The sequence below is a fragment of the Penicillium digitatum genome, chromosome 4 (genome assembly GCF_016767815.1).
Source record: "Penicillium digitatum chromosome 4, complete sequence".
Classification (NCBI taxonomy): Eukaryota; Fungi; Ascomycota; class Eurotiomycetes; order Eurotiales; family Aspergillaceae; genus Penicillium; species Penicillium digitatum.
The window spans coordinates 900,599-926,206 of record NC_089387.1 but is presented as its reverse complement, the minus strand read 5'-3'; the positions used below and the strand labels follow the sequence as shown (position 1 = coordinate 926,206).

At 50.4% G+C, this 25,608-nt stretch overlaps 9 protein-coding genes across 9 annotated transcripts; 4 read left to right on the top strand and 5 right to left on the bottom strand.

Moving 5' to 3' along the window:
* Positions 1 to 1,147: 1,147 nt before the first annotated feature.
* Positions 1,148 to 2,607, top strand: Pdw03_0305 (uncharacterized protein; the record flags this gene model as incomplete). Its single annotated transcript, XM_014682009.1, has 2 exons — positions 1,148 to 1,350; positions 1,407 to 2,607. The coding sequence occupies 2 exons, from the start codon at positions 1,148 to 1,150 to the stop codon at positions 2,605 to 2,607; spliced, it is 1,404 nt and encodes a 467-aa protein (XP_014537495.1).
* A 783-nt stretch (positions 2,608 to 3,390) lies between these two features.
* Pdw03_0304 (rRNA biogenesis protein rrp36) lies at positions 3,391 to 4,478 on the bottom strand (the record flags this gene model as incomplete). Its single annotated transcript, XM_014682008.1, has 2 exons — positions 3,391 to 4,293; positions 4,344 to 4,478. The coding sequence occupies 2 exons, from the start codon at positions 4,476 to 4,478 to the stop codon at positions 3,391 to 3,393; spliced, it is 1,038 nt and encodes a 345-aa protein (XP_014537494.1).
* An 805-nt stretch (positions 4,479 to 5,283) lies between these two features.
* On the top strand, positions 5,284 to 7,278 carry Pdw03_0303 (NLI interacting factor; the record flags this gene model as incomplete). Its single annotated transcript, XM_014682007.1, has 1 exon — positions 5,284 to 7,278. The coding sequence occupies one exon, from the start codon at positions 5,284 to 5,286 to the stop codon at positions 7,276 to 7,278; it is 1,995 nt and encodes a 664-aa protein (XP_014537493.1).
* A 2,904-nt stretch (positions 7,279 to 10,182) lies between these two features.
* Positions 10,183 to 11,779, bottom strand: Pdw03_0302 (Translation elongation factor EF1B, gamma chain, conserved; the record flags this gene model as incomplete). The annotated part of the gene is made up of 3 exons (XM_014682006.1): positions 10,183 to 11,186; positions 11,496 to 11,697; positions 11,750 to 11,779. The coding sequence occupies 3 exons, from the start codon at positions 11,777 to 11,779 to the stop codon at positions 10,183 to 10,185; spliced, it is 1,236 nt and encodes a 411-aa protein (XP_014537492.1).
* Positions 11,780 to 12,013: 234 nt separating this feature from the next.
* On the top strand, positions 12,014 to 13,005 carry Pdw03_0301 (mitochondrial 37S ribosomal protein uS9m; the record flags this gene model as incomplete). Its single annotated transcript, XM_014682005.2, has 2 exons — positions 12,014 to 12,845; positions 12,914 to 13,005. 2 exons carry the CDS (start codon positions 12,014 to 12,016, stop codon positions 13,003 to 13,005), a joined length of 924 nt encoding a protein of 307 aa, XP_014537491.2.
* Positions 13,006 to 14,535: 1,530 nt separating this feature from the next.
* Pdw03_0300 (37S ribosomal protein S9, mitochondrial) lies at positions 14,536 to 16,045 on the bottom strand (the record flags this gene model as incomplete). Its single annotated transcript, XM_066099562.1, has 3 exons — positions 14,536 to 14,627; positions 14,686 to 14,952; positions 15,217 to 16,045. 3 exons carry the CDS (start codon positions 16,043 to 16,045, stop codon positions 14,536 to 14,538), a joined length of 1,188 nt encoding a protein of 395 aa, XP_065957289.1.
* A 4,048-nt stretch (positions 16,046 to 20,093) lies between these two features.
* On the bottom strand, positions 20,094 to 20,976 carry Pdw03_0299 (Calcineurin Ca2+-binding regulatory subunit CnaB; the record flags this gene model as incomplete). The annotated part of the gene is made up of 5 exons (XM_014682002.1): positions 20,094 to 20,104; positions 20,160 to 20,494; positions 20,605 to 20,678; positions 20,736 to 20,788; positions 20,859 to 20,976. The coding sequence occupies 5 exons, from the start codon at positions 20,974 to 20,976 to the stop codon at positions 20,094 to 20,096; spliced, it is 591 nt and encodes a 196-aa protein (XP_014537488.1).
* A 453-nt stretch (positions 20,977 to 21,429) lies between these two features.
* Positions 21,430 to 23,364, top strand: Pdw03_0298 (Enhancer of polycomb-like protein 1; the record flags this gene model as incomplete). The annotated part of the gene is made up of 4 exons (XM_066099561.1): positions 21,430 to 21,588; positions 21,705 to 22,190; positions 22,246 to 22,542; positions 22,600 to 23,364. The coding sequence occupies 4 exons, from the start codon at positions 21,430 to 21,432 to the stop codon at positions 23,362 to 23,364; spliced, it is 1,707 nt and encodes a 568-aa protein (XP_065957288.1).
* Positions 23,365 to 23,893: 529 nt separating this feature from the next.
* Pdw03_0297 (RuBisCO-cytochrome methylase, RMS1) lies at positions 23,894 to 25,526 on the bottom strand (the record flags this gene model as incomplete). The annotated part of the gene is made up of 3 exons (XM_014682000.1): positions 23,894 to 24,601; positions 24,656 to 25,260; positions 25,376 to 25,526. 3 exons carry the CDS (start codon positions 25,524 to 25,526, stop codon positions 23,894 to 23,896), a joined length of 1,464 nt encoding a protein of 487 aa, XP_014537486.1.
* Positions 25,527 to 25,608: the final 82 nt, after the last annotated feature.

The following is a 25,608-nucleotide window of genomic DNA, read 5'->3' as shown; positions in this document are numbered from 1 at the left end:
CTCAGTTTCAGTGGTGTTTAGGGTGTCGTACCCGCATAGGTGACTTGTCTCGACGCCACACACGGAGTACTTGGCCCCTTATATAAGCGCCCGCTGCGCCTTGTTTGACATATAACGCCGTGCGAGTGGATGGAGGTGATGTGATGTGATGTGGTTTTTTAGGGTATTTTTTTTCGATTCTTTATGTGCCGTCTGGGGTTAGATATGATTCGATAAACTTTAGACAATCAGGAGGTAGTCATATTTACTTGTTATACGGAGTGTCAGAGAAGGAGACCCACAATCCTAATGGGCGAATTATCGAAGTAAAAGGCAAATGGGGCTGGAAATAGGAATTGAAATCAGTAGGTGTCAGGTTCTGAAACTATTGAAGAGAAAAATTAATAGTACGGAGATTTAGATTAAAAGTAGCATCTGTGCTCCAAATTTGAATACACTCTACATTTCGAGTCAAGTAGTTTCTATACACATCTACATAAACTTGGAATAGTCGACTATAAAAATAAAATAAAATGAACGGTGGATCCCCCTGGAACACCCATCTCCCAGAAACACATCGTGTCTCAGTCGGGTCCACCGGGGGAAAGTCGGGTATCTGGTACTTAGCTGGGGTGACCGCTGTTACTTCTTTCCGCTCTTTGTACTTCTTGGGCTCAACGTACTGGGTACTTTGACTTGGCTACATGTACTAGTATTAACCCCCCCCCCCCCCCCCCTCCCTGGATAGCTTTGGATCTCATCTTTCCTTTGAACTTTTTTTGTTTTTTGTTTTTTGTTTTGTTTTGTTTTTTTTTTTTTACCGTTTGACCTCAAGGCCCAGACTGCTGACCCCCCTCCTTCACATTTTCTCGTCCATTTCTCTCGCTTGTATCTCTGGACTCTTTTGTCACACTGCCGCCTGACGCCTAACCGCCTATCTCTCCATCTTGGAGGGATTCTCTGCCACTCTCCGACTTGGATATATCGAGCTGGCCGATCCTACGTTTCGATCTGCTTTTCGAACCTTGCCCGCGTCGATTCCAGATGCCCTTGCATCCTGCGAAGGAGATTTATCGAGTCAATACACAGTGAAGTACTTGTTACTTGCACCATCACTTGCATCGTGATACTATACCCGAAGGAACTCGAATCATCGTCTCCGCCGACCATGTCCACCGCAGTTGCATCCGCAGCGGCGGCCCCCTTGTCATCACCACACCCTACTCGGAACCCTAGCCCGAGAAACCTTCCGTCTTTGGCTCCTCCGAACAACGTCCCGTCCAATCTCTCTCCGCCTCGAATGTCCAAAAGCCCCAAGCATGGATCCGCGGCACACGGTTCCCCGACCGAGAAGAGAGGTCCAGCGTCTCCGTAAGTCAAGACGTTTATCATGGAATCGGGGTTTCACGTATTGACATGATTCGTAGGTCCCAAGAGGGCAACGGAGGCCCACAAATCACTGTAAAGAAGGAACCCGGTTCCTCCCCACGGATGCAGAGTCGGCCCCGGCCTCGAAAGTTGGACCTTTCAACTAGTCTTCCATCCTCCAGTGGGTTGTCCGTTCGTCCTCCGGGGGGACCTTTGACAGCCTCGATGCAACATGTCGGCCTGGCGTGCCTGTCGCCTGGCTTCCAGACCCACGATCCGATCATGCGAGAGCAGCTGCAGCGCAGCCTCTCCGTGCGGGATCAGCAGCGGTCGATCATTGAACAGCGCATGCAGAGATCTGCCAAAGATGATGGTCCAGACGGTATTAAGCCTTCCGAGTCGAATGGGATGGGTATGCCCAAAACCGGAAAGCGTAGACCTCCGGCCGGCCTCTCCATCGTCCCTCCATCCGCCTCCCAGTTCGCAAACGAGCGAGTCATCCAATCTGCTCCGCTTCACCAGACTTTCACTGGCCGGTACCAGCCACAACCATTGACTCGCCATGTTGTCAATCAGAGTCCGACCTTGGGCTCGACCTCCCACATGCATCAGCTGCCGGCAACTCAAACAAACAATCGTCTCCCCCCTCTCTCCGACGTCTTCGGTTCTGATGCATTGGGTCGCGACCGGGATTCCGGCCTCGCTAATATCCACTTGAATGCATCGAGCACCAACTCCTCCCAATCCAACAACCTGGGGCCGATACCCTCTCCTGGTCCGCCAGGTCGCATGTCCCAAACTCCCAACCGACCACGCGAATATCGCTCAGCCGAAGAGGCCGTGCAAGAGATGTCCGGTGGACGAGAGGAGCTGCTGCCTCGCATTGTCCATTATGGAGGTCACCAACCTCCCACCCCGCCATCTCCACAAATACTCCACACAGGCCCCAAGACTACGAGTCTTGCTCCAGAACCCCAAGCGCCACACGGTCCGCCTCCTGCCTCATTTGGCATGTTCGCTCCATCCGATGCCACAGCACGTCGGCGCCCTCGGAGTGAGTATGAACGCGACAACGGAAGTCCACCGCTGGGTCATGGCCCCGACTCTCAATATCGGTCCAACCCAGCTGCCATGCCCGGTCCACATGCTTCGTTCCCTGGACCTTTCGGTGCAGGAAGAGACTCGCCCGAGACGCAGCGGAGAAAGAAGGATGAATTTTTGGGTCTCTGTGCACGGGCTTGGGATCTGTTCCACTCGTGATACGACACTGCTCTCTCGGTTTCAGAAGCAATGCCAATTGCAGAGGTCTAGGGCTGGCTCTGCTCCGGCAAGTTTCAAGCAATGATGGAATTTGCTCGAACCTACTTGCCAGCAAATGTCCGACCCAACCGATCATCGCTGATGCCATCATCGTATCTATTATCACATCTGGGGAGTTTACTGCCTTGGAATGCAAAGACTTCTGATGCTCTCAAGTCCCAGGCACCCTTTTGGTCTCCTTGGCAAGTCCAATTCCGAATGGTTTAATGCCTGGGCAAATGTGAATTTCCATCATCTCCGACTCGTCCTGGACGATCGAGTCGGGAAACCCTTCCCACCACACCCGTTATGCTTGCATCAATATCATGTTACCTATGCTATGACAGTATCGACAGGGCGCCTTGGCACCCCATAAAAATTTTGTGTTCGGGTTCTTTTCTGCATTAAGTTTGCTTTGGGCGTTGGCGGTTCTATGTGCTTCGTACTATACCTTTTGGACTTGTTTTTGGGAGATGAATCATTATGGTAACGAGTTCTCTGCCTCTTATTGGCCTCCTTCAAATGCCACATTTTCTTCTCTTTGCAAGCCTTTGCTATTGCTGTCGTGTTGGCCGTCAGCTCCGAGACTGGTGATTCAAATGCTTCACACCTCACTCGAGATCATAATAGAACACATCCGTGGACAAGTAGACAGATTTTGGATACTCAAATGTATAAGACTATGTGCTTTTCATGCCCCAACAGATCAACGCCGTAACCCAATTTTAGAGAAAAAAAAAAGGTCTACTCCAACCTCCGTCTCTTCCCCCCATTGGGCATGCCTCCATCATGACCACCCTCAGCCCCCCTCCTCTCCCAAGGCATCTCCTTCCTCTCCTTGGAAGTCATCTTCTTCCGCCTCCTCTCAAGCGCCTTGGCCCGCTCCCTCGATCCCATCTCCTCATATTTCCTCTCAAGGACCTGCTTCTGCAACTCCGAGTTCTTAAGATAATAAGGATTAACCTTCTTACCCTCCCGAATCAACTGCTTCTCCCGTTTCTTATGCTCAGCCTGCACATCCGCCTCCCGCTTCTTATTCTGCGCAGACCGCAATTTGTCCTGCGCCCGTCGAATCTCCCCCTTGAGCTTTTCCTTCTGTTGAAGATTCTTCGTCTTCCTCATCTGCTCCTTCAAATCATTCAGCTCAGATGCCCGGTACTCGTCCAGGAACGCATACGCCGTTCCGCCATGCGGGTGCTTCCCAACCCCGCTGTGGCCCATGACCGCCGCGTCGAAACGCGGGTCCCGGGATCGCGGCGTGGGGGGAAGTTCGACGACTGTGCGCTTACGCGTCACGGCCCGTTTGGAGGATTGTTCCATCGGTGCGTGCTTGGAGGTTCTTTTCTTTTCTTTGGTTTTGGATTTAGAGGCTGCTTCGAGCTTTTGTTCGCGCGCTTCGCGGAGCTTCGTGCGGATGTCGTCTAGGGTTGAGGATGTGTCTTCTTTAGGGGCATGCTTTTCTTTGCGATTCCTCTCACGCATCGAGGCTTGCGCTTTGGCAAGGGCGCCGAAAGATATTTCGGCTAGGGAGGCTTTGAAATCGTCGCCGGAGTCTTGCTCGGATTCGGGCTCTTCTTCGATGTCGGAGTTGCTGGCTTCAGAATCGGAGCCTGTGCCTACATCCTCGGCTTCGGAGTCATCTGGGGGCTGAATTGTTTGTTAGCTTTGATACTAACGTGATTGTGTGCTTGGCTTACTGATCGGATGGAGCCGTTGGATTCAGCATCCGAGTCATCTTGTGAACCCTTCTCAGACCCTGATGCCTCAGAGTAGACCTCATCATCTTCTGGCCGAGCTCGCACTCGGCGATTGAGCATATCAGAAATAGCCATCTTGTTGTTGCTGTAGTTGGAAACCCCCGCGGAGGAAGAACTGTCAAAAAGAAAAATATTGCCGCTTTGGGCGGTCAAAGCGATAAGAACTGATTAGATATTTTTCGCGATGACCTGATGTTGCGACGAACGTTCTTAACCAATTTGTGTTTGTTGTTCTTGTAAATGTCCCTACACGCTCTGCGTGGTCGAGCCTTCCCTCACTCCCTCGTTACAGATATCTCATCGCCTTGCTCTCAGCCTCTTCCAAGAGCAACCAATCAGGTATTGCCCCCACTACCATCCGCTACGTGGATAGCATGTTCGCCAATTGTTGATTTATTCTGACTTGCTTTTTAAACAGTTTCTTACAAAGTCATATTCGGGTACCTTGAAATCCGGACTGAGATTCTCTACTTTGCTCTCGTCACGTCCCACGTCTTTCAAGCTGTCTCGCGCAAAAAAAAGATCGAAGCGTGCGTCTAACGCCGCTGATCTCGAACACCAGTCGAATCCGATCCCGCAGTATGCCAATTCAGCTTATAATGTGGTGAACATGAACCCTGCATCAATAAATAATAGACGGGGGGCCAGCCGGCCAGCTCCGTCACATGGCTCCTGGGACCGCAATGCGCCCCCTCGACATACACATCGCAGGGTGGGGTATGGGGACTATCCTGTGCAAGGCAATCCTCCACAGTCGCAGTACACCCCTGCGCCAAATGTGAACTCGATTTTTGGTTATCAGATTCCACAAACCAATCAAACATCACATGCCTATCAATCTCGGGGCCACCCTCCCGCCACGCCACAGCACCAACCACAAATGCCTTCAGGACAAGGCCAACAATTGTTTGGCGCTTTGAATACTTTGCCCCAAGATCCAATGGGCATGGATCAAGCCTTCTTCCAGATGGCGCAGAACATGCCCTGGGTGTATCCTGGCTTTGATAGCGGGATGCCACTTCCACCCCCATTTCCTCTCCTCCCGTTCGATATGAATACCCCACCACCCTTCCAAAACACCCGACCTATGAGCACGATGGCCAGTAGCGCAGGACAACGGTTCACACCTGATCTTCAACGACAACGATCGCCAACACCGCCAGTCAAAGTCCCACTTCCAACACTGCAATACACAAATCAAGCTTCGCTGAAGCCAGAGAAGACAGAAAAGCGACCACTCCTCATCATCCTCGATCTCAACGGCACCTTAATCTACCGCAAACTTCGCAAATTTCCACCGAAATTCGCCAGGCGCACCGGTCTAGATCACTTCCTAGCCATGCTAATCAAAAACTACAAAGTCATGATCTGGTCCAGCTCCCAGCCCCCGACTGTAAACGCAGTCTGTGACCAGATCTTCCCAGGTCCCATGCATGACGCTCTCGTCGCCCGTTGGGGACGCGACAAATTCGGCCTCACCGCCGGCCAATACAACAAAAAGCTCCAGGTCTACAAGGAGCTGCACAAAGTCTGGGCGGAAGCAAATATCCAAGGCGCATTCCCAGGCAATGAGCATCTGAAAGATCCCCCGGCCCAATCACCAAGCACTAAGCCGCCACACAAGAATCGCAAGCAAAAGCTTCGTGAGGCCGAGGCTGCAAAGCTCCCCGCGGGCCATCGCTGGGACCAGACAAACACCATCCTCATTGACGATAGTAAGCTCAAGGCTTCCAGCGAGCCGTTCAATATCCTCGAGATTCCGGAATTCGCCGATGATCCCAATATCGATGAGACGAAGCTCTTCGCAAAGGTCCTCGCCCGGCTTGATTATCTCGCCCACCACGATGACGTAAGTAAGGTCCTACGCGTCTGGAACGAGCGTGTGGACAAAGGCGAGGGTAGCATTCTGGAATTGGATATTGGGCTCCATGAAGATTCTGTAGACAATGAGGATGGCGGGATGAGTCTCCTCCCGAAGCAGTTGAGTGGCGGCTCCAATGGCGTTACCATGACCCTCGATGGTTCAGGAGACATCCCTGCCCCTACAACTGCTAAGTCCATGGCCAAGAAGAGTAAGAAAGCCAAGCTCAGAGCAAAAGCGGCCACCGCAAATAATACCCCAAACATGGCAACCGCCAGTACTGCAACAACCAACCCGACACTACCAGCCACAAAACCAACACAAGCCCAGCAGAAAACAGAAGACCAAAAGACTGAAATCAAAATGTCTCGCAAAGCGCGCAAACGAGCCAGGGAAGAGGGCAGTCTTGCCACAAAAGCCGCCGCTGAAGCAGAATCCCGAAAGACACACAGTAATCCAACCCCGAGCTACGACAACGTAACGAGCAACCAATCCGTCGCCAGCAACGAGCCAGAAGTATCCGATCAGGTTCATGTTCGAATGGGCACAGGCCAGAAATCCATTCGTCGCAGACAGAAGGCCGCAGACAGAAGGGCGCAGCGGGAAGTTGATCCTCCCACGCCTCCTCCTGGATCTCAGACTGCACAAGAAAGATGTAACTTCCGGAAGAAAAGTGTTGCTGCTGCTCCTCCCGAGCTTAGTGCTGAACATGCTTCTGCGTCTGCTTCTGGCTCCGGTTCCAAGACGGTCTTCGAATCCGCCTCTGCAGCTGCTCACGCCGCCAATGCTGCAAACATCCTAGGAAGCGGATTATCACCTGAATATCTCCCTCCAGACGCAGATGTGACTGTGGGGATGGAATTGGATGTTGATACGTACGTTCCGCCGGATGCCGTGACTACGTCGAGAGCGAAGCACAACCGCGAGTTGTCACCAGTTTCGTCGGTTGAATCGAGCAATTCGTTGCTTGATCGGCTTGAGGAGGGGCTTGGGATTGGGATTGCGAAGCGTTGAGGTTTCGTTCTCAAGCCTGATACTTGGATTCTGTGAGGGACAATTTTCTTCTGTCTTTCGTTTCTGTTTTTCACAGATATCCCGCCCTGTGTAATTTTTTTTTTTTTGCCTCTTTAAAAGGTCCCAGTGGATAGTTTAGACCAGTGATGACTGTGTGTTGAGATAACCATACGTATGCACACATTGTCAAGGCATTGGCTCTACCATGTCAGTCTTGGTTTATATGTAGAGTGAAGTAGACTGAAGAATGAGACTACAAGAATAGCAGGACACTCGATGGTAACATGGCAACACTATCCCTTCCACGGCTTTTTCTACCCCCCAAATGTCTCTGTGTTCCCTCAGGTTCTAGTTTCACTCTGAGCACTTTGCCTAATAAACCTGTCTTCAACTCCCACTTCCCACAGCTTTGCATCTTCCCTAGGCCGTGGAAAATCCTCATAGCCGACTATTCCCTGCACTGCTCGTTGAGGGAACTTTGTTACCCAGGTACCGCACAAGTCTAACACTCTACCATTACTCGTAGTCTCAGTTGGTCCCGTAGTCAGCTGAACCAAAGACGGTCTGGAGTCTATGGTGGTCGTTGATCTACCACGCGCATTTGTACTCATCACCATCGTCCTAGTCATGTTAGAGCAGGGCATTTCTGTGTCCACAGAACCTAACGATCAAGAGATTTGTCCCCCCCATCTCAACTTTCGCACTTTTCTTCCTCCCAAACTCTGAATGTCAAGCTTGCAACGAGGCCATTTAGATTCGAGACTTTCCCACACGCCTGCTGCTAGAGCTGGCAGTTCCAAGCCCCTTTTAAAAATGAAGTCGAAAGTCGAGACGATGGTTTTTCTGTGGCCCGGAGCCTGGACAATCAGAAGTCATCACAGAAGAGTACTTCTGACATTTTTCCCACGAAATTTCGGCTTTTGTGGAAACCGACCTCTCAATCCCTCCGTGGCATCTCTTGATGCACGCAGATCTCTCCGTGGCTGGAGAGAGAAAGAAAAAGTAGATTGAGAGATTTGGGTCGTTGGGCATACCGATCCCCACGAAGCCCTTTATACCCTCCCTGGGGACGACGTGAGATAGGCCTGTCATCTGCACGCAAGCAAAGCCTTGCTGCCTATATCGTCACTTTTTCATCTCGGAGACGTTGGACCACAAGACTCTGCGTGTGTTACGGCACTGATGTCCCCAAGATCGATGCTTGGAAACCCGAGTCTTGACCTCACATCGGACCACTAGGCTACGATGTAAGAGCTGCCCACAATCTTGCGTAGGAAACAGGAACGCGTAACGTATATGAAGATGTCACTTTCACGATGTCAAGTCCTGATAAGTTTGCAGATAATCCCCCGTAGAAAGGCAATGGGAGCTTTGATGTCGGGAACCCGAAAGCTTGTCAGGCCAGGAGTGTTCCAGCGGCTGCAATGTGGCGAATGACATGTGATCTCCAGTACAACTTTGGATTCGGGTTCGTTTAAAAGACACTAAGACGGAGCAGGTCTGTTGGTCCTCTTGCAAGTCACCTCTCGCGATGTGTCTCTCCCCTCAGAGCAAGCAGAACTCGAGCCGTGCCGTAGTTGAATTTGGCACAACGACATTTTGCGCGAATGATCCAGGATCTCGAATGCGTTTGGAATAGTACTGAGACAGGGCAGAGATGATAATCAGCTTCACGCTTTGCTTGGGATCTTGTCTGCTTTGTCAGGACCAGCACTGTTGGAGGCGGTGGTTTCTTGCGGGCCGCACCGTTGATTTTTCACATGATCGGCGCCGTGTAGTTGTGTAGGTGTGTTTCGGGCCTTTGTAGACGATCAATTTGTGCTCGGAATTGAATTTGGCAGGTCTGGAGAAGACTGCTTCAGCCAGCATGTTGTGAATGGGATAGATACCCCGAGAGAAAGATCGGAGATTGAAGACGACTAGCTCCAAGGTCGAAGGTTGTTCTGAGCACATGGAGGAGAAGGTGGGAGGCAGAGGCTGACGGCAGGGGCAAACTGCCTATATATGTCTTGCTTTTTCAACAATGTGTATCCTAATAGAATCTGTGATGTGATGTGTTAGTCAAAGATCAATGACTTAACTCTTGTATCTCACTCACCTCACCAAATCACCGATACACAATCATCCGCTGTTAGCACTAAGGATGGCCAGAGATAGTCTGCCAGATCGCCTTGTGCATCACCAATAAACAAGCCATTGCCACAGAATGAAAGAACTTGTGGTTACATCATTTAGTCAAATCGGGAATAGATGTGATGATTAAGGGCAAGGGAAAGGTAAGAGGATATAGGCACCTCAAAGGAAGACAGTTTGATTGACGTACCGACGAGCAGAATGATGAAGGTGAGAGGAGGATGTAGAAGGAAGAAGCAGTAGGTAGCTATCTGGCTATTTACATCTGGGCAGGTAGCAAACAGACGGAGCGTGAAGGGGATGAAGGAGACCAGTCTGAAGTGTTGTGTTACAACTGTGCTGGCTAGAAGCATACATCTCGCATAGGCAAGCTGGACAGCTCCAAGACCTACTATTAGAAAATGCTACGTGGTCCTTCAGGACTGCAGGAAATGTTATCTTGCACTCAAGAAATTAGAGAATTGTCTCTGTTTTGTCATTGCTAGAACTAAACTAGCAGCGACCTGGCTGGCTGGGATTGTCATAGCAGCAAAAATCCAAACCAGCTCAGTCAATCATCATTCCGCGTCGCAATGTATTCATAACCGTGATTCAAAATCAACACGTAAGACCAATGGTCAAGATATTTGGATAATCCCAAAGAATTTCAAGCAGAGGAAAGAGGGAAGTGGACATGAGGCGTAGGGGTGTCTTCGAGCACAGCACGTCCATCGGGGTATTGGGGGATGAAATTTTATAGGAGATGGGAATAGTTAATCGGGGCGAACACGCTTATTTGAAGACGTGGCCATCGGTCCACTCCTTGACCTTGCCGTCAACAGTGACGGGAACGTCCTGGGACCACATGTCCTCGATGACCTTGCGGTCAGCCTCGTTGGTGTGGTCGAGCTTGGTGAACTCGTAACCCTCGAAGTCGGGGCCGACAGTGAAAGCGGGCTCCCACTCCTGGCCGCGGGTCATGTAGGCGCCGTAGACAACACAGTCGTAGTTCTCGCCGTACACGGACTGGGCACCGAAGAGGTACTTGCGGGAAGCCTCAAGACGGGTCTGGAAGCCACCGATCAAGTTGTTGGCCATGAAGGTGAGCTTGAGCTCGTTGTTGTAACGGTAGTTGACCTTCCAGAGAGAGTACTCATCGGGCTTGAAGTGCTCCCAGAACCAGGGCATGGCAACGGTGCGGGGGTCCTCGTTGGAGAACTTGCGCTTCCAGTCGTCAAGGATGAGAGTGGGCTTGCCAAGAGCCTCAAGGGCGTGCTTGGCCTTGGGGGGCTCAGCAGCGGGGGCGTCAACGGCGGCGGGAGCAGCAGCGGGAGCAGCGGCCTTGGGCTTGGGCTCCTTCTTGGGGGCGACGTACTTGATCACCTCCTCAGCGAACTTGGGCTCGGGGAAGACAGCCTTGAAGGCAGCCTGGTTGATAATGGTGTTGTACCACCGGGTGGTGGCGGGGTTGGCCTCGCGCCAGGCCTTGTCAAGGACAGTAGCGAAGGCACGGGTAAGGAGGGAGGCAGCGAAGATATCGGCCAGGGTGATACGCTCACCAACAAGGTAGGTGTTGGCAGTGAGGTCAGTCTCGAGGGCAGAGATAGCCTTGAGGGCAACCTTAGCGGCCTCATCGACAGTCTTCTTGTTGTAACCTTCGAGGCCCAACAGAGGGCGGTACCAGGCAGCGAACTTAGGCAGAACCTCGGTGTTCACGAAAGACATCCAGCGGAGGATGGAAGCGTAATCCTGCTTGGTCTTGCCGAGGAGAGTGGTCTTCTCGTTCTGAGAGGTAACTATGAACAGGACATATTTAGTCAAGTTGCTTCAAACCCGGATGGATCCAGCGATAGAGCAATTCGAGATGCCAATGGCACCATCTGCCCATTGCAAAAAAAGGGGGAGGGGGGAGGTCGAGTCCATATTTTCCCGCAGAGCGGGGTAGCCAATTTTTTTTTCAGAGTTGTTTTTTCTCAACAGTTGTTATAACAATAGTTATAATTCAGACAGGGATAACTAATGGTGTCTCATCATAAAGAAGAGAGGCATAACAATGGACCGAGGGGTGTGGTGGAGTGTGTCGAAGGGAGGCAACTTTAACGTACCATAAACGGCAATGGCAATGACCTCAGAGAGAGTGAAGCCATTGGCACCCTCGAAGGCGGGGACCTTGCCAGTGGGGTTGATCTTAAGGTACTCAGCGCTGGTGTTGAACTCAGCAGCAGAGTTGGGCTCAGTCTTAACCAGCTCCAAGTCAAGGTCGTTGTGCTTAGCAGCGACCAGGATGGAGAGGGTGCGACCGTTGTCCTAGAAAACATTAGATAATAAATCAAAGCAACAGAGTCGAAGAGAAACATACAGGCAGACCGTAGAGCTTTCCGAAGGCCATCTTGAATGTAATGTGTGGAAGATGAAGAGAAAAGAAAAAGAAAGAAGAGGAATGAGAGGGGCGAGCAAGTTTTTTGTGCTGGCGGGACGACTTCGGTGTTCGGAGGAACTGATCTTGCCGTAGCCACGTCACATGACCAGACAAAAAACATGACACTCGGAGACCATCTGCGGCCTCCATCTAGGACCTCAGATCCGAGTTCCAGCCCCGAATTCCCCGCCAATTCTACCAGCCATGACGTGGCACAAACCAAGCAGCCTCGCACAGGCGATGCAATCCCTCCGCCTAACCTCCACCCTCACAAAAACCTCGACCCAAGCCTCCCGAACAACCCTCAATACCCTCCGCACGCGCACCTACGCCACAGAAGCCGAATCCGTCCCCGCGGCTGCAGCCCCAGAAATTAACTTCGGCTCTTTCAGCCAAAAGCCCGCCCGCATCATTCCCTCCTCCCCATCCTACTTCTCCGGCAGCCCGCGGTTCATCGACCATGTCCTGCAGCTGGAAGCTCTGCAAGCGAAGCACGCCGCACTCCCTACAGTGGCCATCAGCGAGGCACCACGCATGGCGTGGTTCAAGCTGGCCCAATTCCGCGATTATGTGGGCGAACCCGTTCCCATGAAGAAATACAAGTCGCTAGTCAAGATCCTGCAACGGCTGAATCGCATCCAGCCCGATATGGTGCCTACCGAGGTGCGCGATAAACTCGCAGCATTCTTGCGTCCGGGTAACCCGTACGCAGTAGAGAATGTCCCCCGGACGGTAGATGAGAATGGACGCGCTCGCGGGAAGGGAAAGAGGAAGGAGTCCACGGCTGTTGTGCAGCTTGTGGAGGGTGAGGGTGAGGTGCTGGTTAATGGAAAGAGTATTGTGGAGGTGTTTAAGCGGGTCCATGATCGTGAGAGTGCGCTTTGGGCGCTGAGGTGTACACAGCGCTTGGATAAGTATAATGCTTGGATTCGGGTACAGGGTGGTGGTGTTACTGGTCAGGCTGAGGCGATTACAGTGGCTCTTGGTCGGGCTTTGCTGTTGCATGAGCCTGGGTTGAAGCCGGTTCTGAGGAAGGGTATGTCTTTGCTTCGATCTTTAAATCCCATTCCAAGGGCGCAGTTGCTAACTTCAATTCTTGTACAGCCGGTGCCATCACAGTTGATGCCCGTCGCGTCGAGAGGAAGAAGCCTGGTCACGTCAAGGCCCGCAAGATGCCTACCTGGGTCAAGCGTTGAAGTGGTCGGCGAGATCACTCGAGCAATTCCTACTTCCTTTTTGTTCCACTACTGTATTATTCCACCACGGTACCCCGAGTTCGCGACTTGTTTTATATCCGGTACTCTCGATGCATGTGGGGCATCAATTCCAAGATTTACGTTGAATTTGAATTGAATGATTAGATCAGCGTGTTGTATACCTATCTCGAGACCCACGGTTTTGATATTCCACTGAAAACATTGGGGCAAGTATAGAGAAGTGAATGATAAAGTCCACCTGCGTATGATACATATACGTCTTCCTCGTCTTGGGTAGTGGCCTATTTTTTGCAAGGCGAAAAAAGACACGGGATCAGATGTTGAAATCGATGCCAGTGTGGTCCGACATCACTTTTGAGTTATCCGGAACATTTTGTTGGATCCAAGTTGGACGGCAAAGCTGTGTGAGCAAGGATGAACATGGTTGTTATGCACCAATTAGGGCAAAGACCGAGCCACCGGGTCCTACAGCCAATAGTTTGAATAAGTACTGAAATCCCACCTCCTCTAATATGCCAACCCTGAACAGTGGAAATAGTTCATATTTGATGTCCAACAGATTGACTCCGTCTCCAATCCAGTCAATTCCAAGGATACGCGAGCTCGAGATGCAAATTCAAAAAGCCAAAAGCCAAGCTGAACTATTCATATCGCACACCGAAGCAACAAGCAACACGGATCACTCAGCAGACCAAAGAGAAAATAATCGAGACGAGCACAAATCCAAGCCCAAGCCCAAGTCCAAAACGGGAAGACAAAGGTCCCGTTCCATGTTTGCGCCAGATGCCCTTTGACCTTTTGTTCGTTTTGCCCACGCCCCAATGCAAAGCCAGTTCAGATCGGTTCAATACAAAGAAAAGAGATAGAGAAGGTAGAATTTAGATAGGGAAGAATAGCAGAAGCCACAGAGAACCGCCCACAGATTAAAGACCATGAGATTATGTACAACTCGTCAAAATTTGTCATTAGGGGTATAGTAAGGGGTGGTAAAGCGGGGAAGAAGAAGATTGCGATAATTGTGGTTGATGGCGAATGACGAGAATGCGACATTGTATTTCACATAGCCGCCTCGTTAGCCCGGGCGAGATATGCGATAGGTATAACTTGGAAGGACCAAGCATCAAAGACCAAGATAGAGGCCGCGAATGATCGCCCCTCTTGTGGAGGAAACGAAAAGAATGACCGAAGTCAGAAGGAGGGGCGGGTTGATCTCTCATAAGAGTGAATGGGAGGTTGATTGGTGCCCAGCGAGACGAGAGGCGACCAGTTACCTCTTCCGCGATATTAAATGTCAACATCGGGGTTGGCGCGACGCTAGTAAGCAATAGCCTCTCCGTGGCGGCAGCGCTTGGGTGATATTGGCCGTATACTCTCCGATCGTCAGGGCACCTGTCTTTCGTATTTGGGAGTGGACCCAATTCATTGTGACGGTTGGAGCATTTGGAAATTTTTTGCGGGTTTCGTTTTCGGCTTTTCTCCTCTTCTTCTGTTTCCTTTTTGGGACTTGGTTCATGGTCGAGGCACTGCCGTGGCTTCGGGTCTGGCAGGGATGTGGTGAAGGTCTGGCCTGCTGTCCATGAGATCAAGGCATTGACCCAAGACTGAGATTCGTATGATTAGGAGGTAATATAGGTGCATGGGAGTATAGCGCAAACTCACCGGACAGTATCTCTTCTTCCCATATTCCCATTTGATAATCCACCAATCCGTGTGGTTCAAGTTGATCACATAGCTGAATGAGGTCTCTTCCCATAGTCTCCATGCGGTCTCGTCGAATTAGACTCGTATGCGCAGGTGGCTGACTTGTTGCAATCACTTCCAGAATCAAATCCTTTTGCTTTTGGCACAGGGCCAGCCAGCATAGATTGAATTCGCTCCATAGCCTCAGACGGTCGGAGTACTGGATGCTGTCGTCATGGAGGAGGCCTACATATCACATCAGACGGATTAGCCTCTCACTCTAGATCCACTCAAGTGTCATAGTATTCTTGCATAACGCGTGTCTGCAGACTGAGAAACCGTTGGGGGCAAAAACCACAAGAAAAAAAGAAGGGCCCAACTGGCAGGGCGATTTCTGTGCTACTAGACGAAGACAATCCTCGTAAACCGTAGACACTTGTTCCTCTATCTTCTCCGACGGGACCAAAAGAAAACAACAAGAAACTGGCGACAAAACAGACGGCATCTTACCAAGATCCCGTGCATTGGTCACAAGCCACTCGGAAATTTCTACCAGCGATCCTCCGGCTTCTACCAATCTTCCGGTACGTGTTTGATCAAAAGTGCGGCGCAGGATGCGTTGATATCGTCCGATGGCCTCCTCCAGGCTAGATTGATCCGACTCCTGTTGCTGGGACTCTGTTTGGGGCTGATCCAATCGGCTCATGGACCCGGAACCGATTGCAGTGAAATCAGAGATGGGTACAGGAAAGGACTGGGTGGTGTTCGGGCGTGCCATGGGGCCCGATTGGTTATAAGGCTGGAGTGGCGCATTTAGATAAGGCGAGAGTTCTGCGACCCCAGACCCTGCAGATTCCTCTGGTGCAAAATACTGTGGAACGGCAAATTGGTTCGACAGGACATCAATAGCTGCAGACTGCCGTGTCTGGTACTGTGGCACAACCTCGAAGTGTCCTTGGGTTGGACCCTGCTGACCGAACCCATACAGCATGGTAGAATCGTACGGTGAGAATACAGCCGGATCCGGAGGCTGTGCGCGCCGTCGCTGATGTTGAATAGCCGACGCTTGTTGAGGTCGTTGAGCCCGTACATACTCCTGGGGTTGATAGTTATGCAAGTCATTCGACTGTAGGGAACCGCCGTGGAAAGAGCTACCTGTGTATCCGTAGTCGTAGGACATCGGGACTTGCTCCGGGGGTTGCGACATCCCCGTTTGGTCTCCACGTGGTTGTATGGCCGGGTCAAACCCATCTGTTGCACCACCAGGTGCTCTGCGAGCGGCATTTCCAGACCGAGACATTGACCTTTCATTCTGCTTCATACGTTGATCGCCATCCATGAGGCTATCCCAGGATCGGTGCAGATCAAGCTCAGCCCAATGCTTGGGGGACAACGGTGGGCTTGCGTAGTATGCCAGCTTGGATGATTTTTGAGGGGGATTCCAAAAATACCTTTTTTTTTTCCCACCGAAGTCTTCACCCTGGTTGGGGGGGTGGGAGAGAGAAAGATAGGAGGGAAAGAAAGGATGAGACGTGATCCTTGCGGTTCAAGTAGACATTCAAATCTTGTCCTCTGACGCAGCCGCGACACCGATTTAAGTAACAGAGAAAACAAATCCAGAACACAATATAATTGACAAGGACAAAACAGGACGAAAAAAAAGAACCAAAAAAATTATTTAAGAGCAGAAAGAAGGGGGGGAGGGAAAACCCAGTATTAAGTGTAATTAGGCAGGAAAGCAGGGCACAATATTAAAGAAGCAGAACGGTGGATTTAAAAAGAAGAGAACGAGCTGGTTGAAAAGGACTCCAATAAGAATAAGATAGATCGATCAAGTATACGTATTGTCCAGTACTTGAATGGGTCTAGTAGAGTATTAAAGGGTAAAAAGAGTGTATACGAGTGGATAGTAGAAGAGAGAGAAAAAAAAGAGAAATCCCAAGGGGGGAATAGAAGAAACTAGGGCTTTTTCCGGGGCGTAGAGACAAAAAGATAATGAAAATCTCCCAATCTCAAAATATATAAAACATTCAAGCCCTAAAGTCATATAATATGATCGACGATCGAGGATCTACACCTAAACTCCATTTGGCGCTATATAGTCGGGAACCCGGCGCAATGGTTCTTGGCCTCGCAGGATTTTGGGGGGGGGGGGGGGGGGGGGGGGGGGGGGGGATTTTTGACATATATGGCCTTAGTAGACGGGGGATTTTTTTTTTTTTTAATTTTAATTTTTTTTAATTTTTTTTAATTTTTTTTAATTTTTTTTAATTTTTTTTTTATTAACCTAAGGGTTCAGCTTTCGAGGTCAGGTGGTCTGTTTTTCTTTTCTGGTCCTTTTTTTTCAGTATGTAACACCGTCTATGTTGCCTGGGGCTGATGAAGGAGAGTAAATTTGAGATAAAAAGGATTTTCCCCTTGCCTTAAGAGTGTAGAATGGAGAGGGAAAAAAAAAAGCAAAGGCGCTAAAAGCATAACTTAACGCAACTAACTGCACCTACAGAAAATAGTTAGCTTAGGAGTTCCCCCCAAAAAAGGGATGCTTTTTTACATTCCGGGGAGATTAGCCGGACAGCTGCTGGAAACTTTCGCGGAGATGCATGATACTTGAGGCTGATATGAGGGATAGTAGAAATAGGTAATAGTTGATCGTAAGAATAAGATCCAAAGTCATCTGATGATTGCATATTTCTTTTCCCCGATCCATTATACATGAAACTGCCTAGGGCCTAGTCCAACATCAATCAATTCAAATAGGTGGCATTGTTTGCCCGATTGGATCTGCAACCCTGACGGCCACCTACATACGTCAGTTTCCTTTCGGGATATCTGATTGCTCAGGTCTCAAGGGGGAAAAAGCAAAGATTATTCTGAGGGATCGGACAAAGGTATTTTGTTGACTCTTTACTCTGTCCCTCTCTCCGTCCCTCCGTCCCTCCAATCCCCTCATTGTCCATGTCATGATGCCACCCTAAACCGCATCCGACCCTGGTTGAGATGGGGACTATCCCCTACACTGCGAATGCGACGAAGATCCCTCCTAGATTTTGAAAAAAAAAAAAAATTAAAAAAAAAGGTGACATGTTCATACTTGTCTCGGGTCCGAGATGATCTGCCTACACCGCAACCTTATTGATATTTAACCTATGGAGTAGTACATGTCCAGATTCTTTGCGGTGGAGTACTCCGTGTACCTAATATAAACTGAATCCTGGCGTATCTTTAAATCGTCCACTCACCAACTAGATTGAACCCGAAACAAGATAGCATGATGCAATCTGCGGATGTACGACATGATGGAATCAGATCGTGAAAAATCAGACAAAAAAGAAGAAGCTCTCAAGGAATTAAGCCATTGGACCAATAGACTTGCGTGTGTGCTCGATGCTTCTTAGTAGATCGCAACCAGGCGCCTGACACGTTGATGAGACCAACCGGTCGCACAAAACACGAGGCTGGAACTGGGTTGGGACTTGGGACTTGGGACTTGAGACTTGGGGCATTTGCATTTGCAATGGGGCGCAAAAAGGGAACTATCTTAGGACCTGAAACAATCGCCGTACATATGTACACTACTACAATTTAGGTACTGTTCTGGAAACTTATTCCCCCGATGTCCGACCGCACGTAGAACCACCTGTTTCAGGTTAAGAGATCTTCAAACACGTCAGACGAAACTTGCATGAGTATCTAGTGATATCTAATATTAGAATCCCAAAGCTTCGAAAATCTTCCTCCAATTCCATGACATTCAACCATAACGAGGCTAAAGTCCCCAGCTGAAACGAACAGACTACTGCTAACCTACAGTGGATGTTTGATGTAGAGACTGGAAACCCCCCCCTCTCCCCCCCAAAAAAAACATTACCTTTCGATATTCTGTCCATTTCGATGTCTCGTCCGTATCCTGCCCTTGCTCCTCCCCCCTCGGAAGACCATTCGAGTTGAAAAAAAAAAAGAAAAATACACTAGTAATTAGAACCCACCATTCCTCGAAACAACATTGCCTCGCCTTGTACGACTTCCATCTCGGACTGCAGAGCCAACGAATCCAGTGCCTCGGAATTCCGAAATTATCGTCTCACCACGCTCAGTCCGGTTGCCCAGTCAGGAGCACGGACGCCGAGACGGGGGTAGACGATGAAGGGAAAGAGGGTGACGTATGGAGAATGGTTGTGTGGGATGGAGAGCCATGCATTCTACATAGATGGCCAGTAGTCATCGGCGCAGAAACCAGCAAATGTAAGGAATCTGGGGTAGACGACAAACTATTTACCTAGTCCGTGATGTACATGTACAACATGTACATATACCCTAGTATACCCATCCGGTGTAGTTTTTTTTTTTGCTTTTTTTTTAACCGTTTCCCTTTGCCTTTCCCGCTGGTCTTTTTCCTTTTGATACATTCCGGCGTGGCCACATGCACAGCCTACATATGTGGTATGCAACAGGGATGGGACGGGAGCCAGGGTTCGGGAGGACGGCAACAACATCGAACAGCATCCTAGCTGCGTATGGGTTGTGTTCTGCAAATGGAGTAAGGCAACAATGGGAGGCAATATGCAACATCTTGACCCGCAGCCTGCTGGGACGAACGGGGGGGTTGTCATTGTGGCTGCTCCCGTACCCGACTTGTTGGTTGGGAGTCATCCGGTCCACGAGACTGCGGTCCAGAAGGAAAGGGATGACTCGAAGGAAAGGAACTGGGTGGTTTGCCGAGGTGAGTTTGTCGGGGAAAAATCAGGGTTGGTCCGGATGGGAACGGGGGTTGTTGTTCATGCGGCTGAAACGGCAAGACTTTGTTTTGTTGGGCTTGTTGATTCAGGCCTGTGACTGGCCAGACATGCTGAGATGAGGCAGGGACTAGGGTCTTCAGATGTAAAGTTGTTGAGGTGTTGAACTGAGGAGGCGTTTTGGGTATAGTTTGTGAGGGGAGGTGGCTGATACCTCTACTTCCCCGGTGATCTATAGATCAGTCCTGTGCACAAGTTATGGGGGTTACCGCCTTGGTAGACATCTAGAAAGACAGGTCGAGATCCTACAAGACATATATGACAAGGCCGCATAGGCCGAGTATTCGTGTGCAATAAACGTTGGGGTTTCATGCATATACATGGTTTGGAGGGTAGATTATGCACTGCTATTGACACTGGGTGCCTGAGCTGACAAGGGACAAATGACCGCTGAAAGAAAGAAAGCCGAAAGAACGAGGTCATGAGGAAGAGAATTTCCACGTGTCCGTGCCACATCGGGAGAAAAATAAACTACTAAACGCGTCGCTGATGATTGAGTCATGTCATGTCGAGACCAAGAAAGAGAAAGCCAAGCACCAAGAAGAAACACCGCCCACTGAACATATGTCGCCACTCAACCAGTGAGAAGGGCAATCAGATTTGATCTGAACCATAGTTAGTACAAAGACCCCCAAGAAGATAAAAATAATCAAAACATACTCAGCGTCATACTGAGGCTCACGTCTGTATTCTCCACCATATCCGTGAACTCCTCGAAACTAATTTTTCCATCCTGATCCTTATCAGCCTCCATGATCGTCTTGTCGACGATCTGCTGCAGCTGCACGTCCTTGAGGTTATTGCCGACCATCATCTTCAGCACGATGAACAGCTCGCCATTGGAAATGTAGCCGTCGCGGTCAATGTCGTACACCTTAAATGCGAACCGCAGTTTCTCTTGCTTGTTGCCCTTTGAGCTGAATGCTGACAAACCAGTCACGAATTCCTGGAAGTCGACGTCACCGCCACCGTCTTCGTCGAAGATGGCGATCATCCTATCATAGAAAGAGATATGTCAGGGACTAGCCTGTGAAAGTGTGTAGATTGTAGAATCGTAGGTGGGGGGGGGGGGGGGTGAATGTGCATGTCCGAGGGGCCAACTAACCTTGTGGCGAGCGGGTTGGACGACACTTGAGGCAAGGAGAGGAACTCATCACGGTCGATAGTGCCGGAGGCATTCTGTAGACGATTCAGTATGCTAGACCATCTCATAACAGTCCTTGCTGTGCAACCGACCTTATCCAGCTTCATGAAGCGCTTGCGCAGGCGATCCACTTCGTCCCGGTTGACTGTTGTCGTGAAGTCAGCCATAGGTCCGGTCCATCGCCTTCACATCTTATCCGACCGTGGAAAACGTACAGTTGGATGTAGAAACAATGTTGTCGAAGAGCTGGGTGGTACCCACGGAGCCACGGCGTCTCCGCGCATCGTAAATAGCAGCAGCGTTGGGCTCGTTGGGGGAGGAGGGCTGGTCCATAGTGGGTAGTTGGAGAGGGGAACAAGAAGTAGCGACGAGATGCAGTGATAATTAGTGCGATGGGAGTAGCAAATAAAAGTCGTGGGTCTAGTGGAACACCAAATACAAAGAGCTAGATCAAATCAAGACTGCAAAGGAGGCAGAAGGGATGTTGTTGCCAAGGCCCTGGGGAATCTGATATCGCCCAGCCCCGCACTAACCGGATACAGACAGGCAAGCGAGCCCCTGAGGCCGTGCACTCGGCCAAAACAGGCCACCGGCGGCTGACATTACAACGTCAACCCAACCGTTGGCCGTGAATCACCTCATCTTGAGTCGTCAATATCCCCCTCCCTCCATCGAATTTCATCTCAAAATTACGTCTACGAGAAAGCGCATGAACAGACCTTTCTGTTAATTCCCATTTTACCCCTTCCCCACCCATGGTCGTTGCCCTATTGCGCTCCCGACGCTATGACTCGGTACGGGGGCCTGGGGAGGACGCGCCCTAAAAAGCTCACCTCCAAGGCATCCATCCCCGTTGTTCGGGAGTCAGAGATCGATGTCATCGACGACGAAATCCAGAGCTCTTTACAGCAGATCGAAACCGGCGTCGAAAAAGCCGAGGAGTCGGTAAGTCCCTAATTTTAGCATTGATCCCTATCACAGTCACGTGACATCATCGCCAAAATGACACGAGATTTTCACCCCAATATCAAATGACTCGTGCTGACCTCGGATCGTGTTAGGAAATTCACTTGCAACGCGCAATCAATGCCACTGCCCAGGGCAAAGTAAATGAGGCACACATCCCTACTCCCGAGACCATTCTCAGTAATCTTCAATATGACGAACTCTACCCTCCCATTTTCTCGCAACCTGCGACGTACATTCGCTTCTCCTCCACGGTCGAGGATTGCTGCGGATGCCCGTACAACATGACAGATGAGGACGATGTCTTTCTGAAGATCATGAACCAGAAGCGCGACCCGTCTGCTGGTCGTTGCACGGATGATATCTTTGAGGAGGTCATGAATTTCTTTGAGGAGACGGCGCAGATGAAGCAGCCATACGCATCCATCGATAATCCCCCGGCGTTATCCTTTGCAGAGATGCAAGACATGATGGATGCCACATTAGAAGATCCCATGAAGATGTTTGCCAAGGAGATATATGAGCACTGGAAGTCGCGTCGGATGGCTGTTCAAAACAACGGCCTTGTATCGCAGCTCAAGGTAAGTTACTACCATGCCTTTGGCCATTCGAAATCATTAACTTGTATCCCGATAGTTCGAAACTGGCCAAGACACCGATGACAGTGATCCATTTGTCTGTTTCCGTAGACGCGAGGTTCGCCAGATCCGCAAGACTCGTGGTAGAGATGCGCAGAGTGCCGAAAAGCTTAGACGTCTTCGCAAAGAGCTGGAAGATGCTCGCGAGCTCGTTGCTTTGGTGCGCCAGCGTGAAATTGCTCGGAGAGAAATGCTCTCCATGGAGCGGCAGCTCTTCAAACAGCGTGCTGAAGTCAAGGAGATGAAGCGCAAGCTCAACATTAAGGACGATGATGAAGATTTGATCAACCAAAAGGTAAGCACGGGCATTGTGATCGCTCTATTTTGGCACAAGTTGACCATTCTCCCACAGCCGAAAAAGAGAGTGCTCGATATGCCACCTCAACGTCCCAACGCCCCTCAACTGCGCATGCCTCTCAAGGCTGGACAAGGTGCGGAAGACTTGCAACTCCTGGAGGATGTTCAGGCAGAGAAGGAGAACGAGATTTTGCGCGATATCAAACAGAACATCACCAAGCACATCAAGTGGAACGAGGGATATGTGGATCATACACGTGCACCACTCTCTCCTTCCCCAGAAAGGACATTCGATGTGTCTACCTTCCGACCCGCATTCACAACACAGTTGCCCACACCTCCATCATCAGAATCATCTGGCGAGATGGATACTTCCTTAGACGTTACCAGCCCGCTCTTCTCCAGGGACAAGCTTGCATCGCACACCATCGAACTGCACGACGAACCACACCGAATGCCATCTTTCCGACGTCGATTTGGACGTGGTGGTCGGTTGATGATCGATCGTCGGAACATGGGAGCTCGTAAAGTCGACATCGACCCAATCAAGGCCGATCGATTCAAGTTTGACCAAGAAGATTCAGAAGAGGAGAACGATTATGATACTGATGCGTACAGCATTCAAATCATGCAGCACCGGGCTATCACCATGGCCAAGGCGCGCGAACAGGCTGCAGTGGCTGCCCAGGCTCATGCGCAGGCGCAAGCACAGGCAGCCCAAGCACAGGCTCAGCGACGACTGCTGGATCCGAACGGTCAGCACCAAGGCCTTCAGGGATCGAATCTCGGGCCAAGTGCCGTGGCGGTGTCAGAGACCTGAACAACTCTTTTCCTCTTTTCCCTCTTTCACAGCATTTGGCGGGCGTTTTCTTCGCGGCTTTGTTTTCCTCATCCTTTTGTCTCCGTCTTTTCCTCCTTTCACCACATTTGTAGTTTTATAACTCCCTCATGTTTCGATGATTTCCGCGGGCGGCGAAAGATGCCTGACTTTTCCTTTTTTTCCCCTCACGTTTCCACCCACTTTTTCTCACACATCTCTTCCTCGACATTTTGTTTCGAGGCAGGTGCTAGCCACTCGCTGTTGAGCACGTCTGCATTTGTTAGTGTACATAGTATCTTTTTTTTTCTCCCGAATCTCGATGGTGTTGGCTGGTGTCGGGCAGCCTTTGTATGATGGATAACCGAAGTTATGATGCAAGCGACGAATGGGAGGGCAAAGAAAACGGCTCAAAAACATTCAGAAAATCTAAAACAATTTAATCATTCGCAAAAAGCACTTTTGGTTCTGTTCGGTTCAGTAGAACAGACTGACACCGGCCCTAGTAAATGGAAGTAAGAGCAAATTGCTTTCAAATCCTCTGCGTCTTGAACTGTCGTGAATCACCGCCATCGCCGTTGGCAGAACGTTTCAATGGGCCAGAAGTAGCGGGCTGCAGCATGCCCAAGACAGTCTGCAAGACCTCCTTCTCGCCAATGCGAACCTGCAAGGCCATCCGTACTCGACGAGCCCCCTCATTCATGTCACCAGTTTCAGGCAACGGAGAAAGTGAAGCGCTTAATTGGAGGTCCGAGGCCAGAGACGTAGCGTATTGCGCCTGTCGCATTTCCAGCGCCCTGATCAAGACGGTGGTCGCATTGGCGTCCAAGACTGGTTTGGGGGCTTTGTCCTTGGACACGCGCTGTTTGAACTCTTCGGGAGAGAGAGCGAGCGTAGCCAGAAGAACAACCAACTCGGCTGGCAGGATGTCTTGCAAAGACGGGTTGGCGTTGACGGGTCTGGGGATTACATAGCCGTCCTCGAGAATGTCGAGGCTTGAGAGGAACCCAAGTCGGGGCTGGGACTCGGGATCTGCGTTCGCAAGCCCTGCGGCTTCGCAGATGGTTTCCAATGATAGCTCAAGTACGTCGTAAACGGCGTAGTTATCAGTCACATAGCCATATCGGCGGAGGAGATCTGCGCGGGGGATCTCTCCATAATCGTTGAAGATTTCATCGCCTTTTTGAATTGGCTTGATTGCCTTCATGACTAGGGCACCTTCTTCCTGGTAGAGACGAGCCTAATGAAAGCAGGTTAGGATTAGGGTTGAAGAGAAAATCATGTCCAAACTCACGTTGTTTCGGTCCGCATCAGCATTGAGCAGATCTGCGAGTGGGACCATACCTTTAGGAAGCTGCTCCTCTTCTTCGTCATCAGTCATGTAACTCTCATCATTGACCTCTCCTTCATCGTCGTCGTCCTCGGCCTTTTCGATGTCAAAGGCATAAGCCATAATGAGGGACCCCATGACATGGCCCACTTGAATGAGAGCAGCGTCACCAGCAATGCCCTCCCAAGATGCGAGACCAGGAGGAGGCGGGAAGAGATCCGGCCTCTTTGCCAAAATAGGGGCGATAGAATCCCTAATCGACTCCTCGGCGTTTGATCGACCAATCTTCTCAACAATAGTGCTAGCCTGCAGCTCCTGCAGCTCGGCAGGCGACCAAAACATCAGGGTGTCAAAACGAGAAGGCAAAACTCTGAAATACGGAGCCCATCTCGATTTTTCTCCTTGCAGGTATTCGTACACCATGACCAGCATTAGGGAAAGCCAAGGTCCCATCTGCTCCTCTAGATTCTCTGCTAGCAGGGTCCTCAGCTCCGAGTTCTGCACGGTGAGGACCATGGTGCGCGGGATCGAGAACAGTTCTTCCCCTTCCACGATGTTGCTTTGTGCCACTAGAGCCCAGGCAATTTATTAGAGACTGGTCATAACAATTACGAAACCTTCATTTTTGGGGACACTCCGCAGACTAGTTTGTGTGGTCGAGGAATGGATTTTTTGGACACTTACCGACACCACGTCCAGCTCCAGTTGCTCGCAGATCTGCGAGTCTGAGCTTGGGGTTGAGCTGCACACCTGGGCTGGCTTGCAACCATGACATGAAGCTGTCAGACTGTTGTTGAAAGCCCTCGGCATCGGGGAAGTGGGCTGTCGAAGACATGACGGAAGAGATCTCTTGGGAGGGAAAAGAGGAGCAAGGGAAGAACGGAAAACGAGGCCACAAATAAAGTCGATACAGTAGG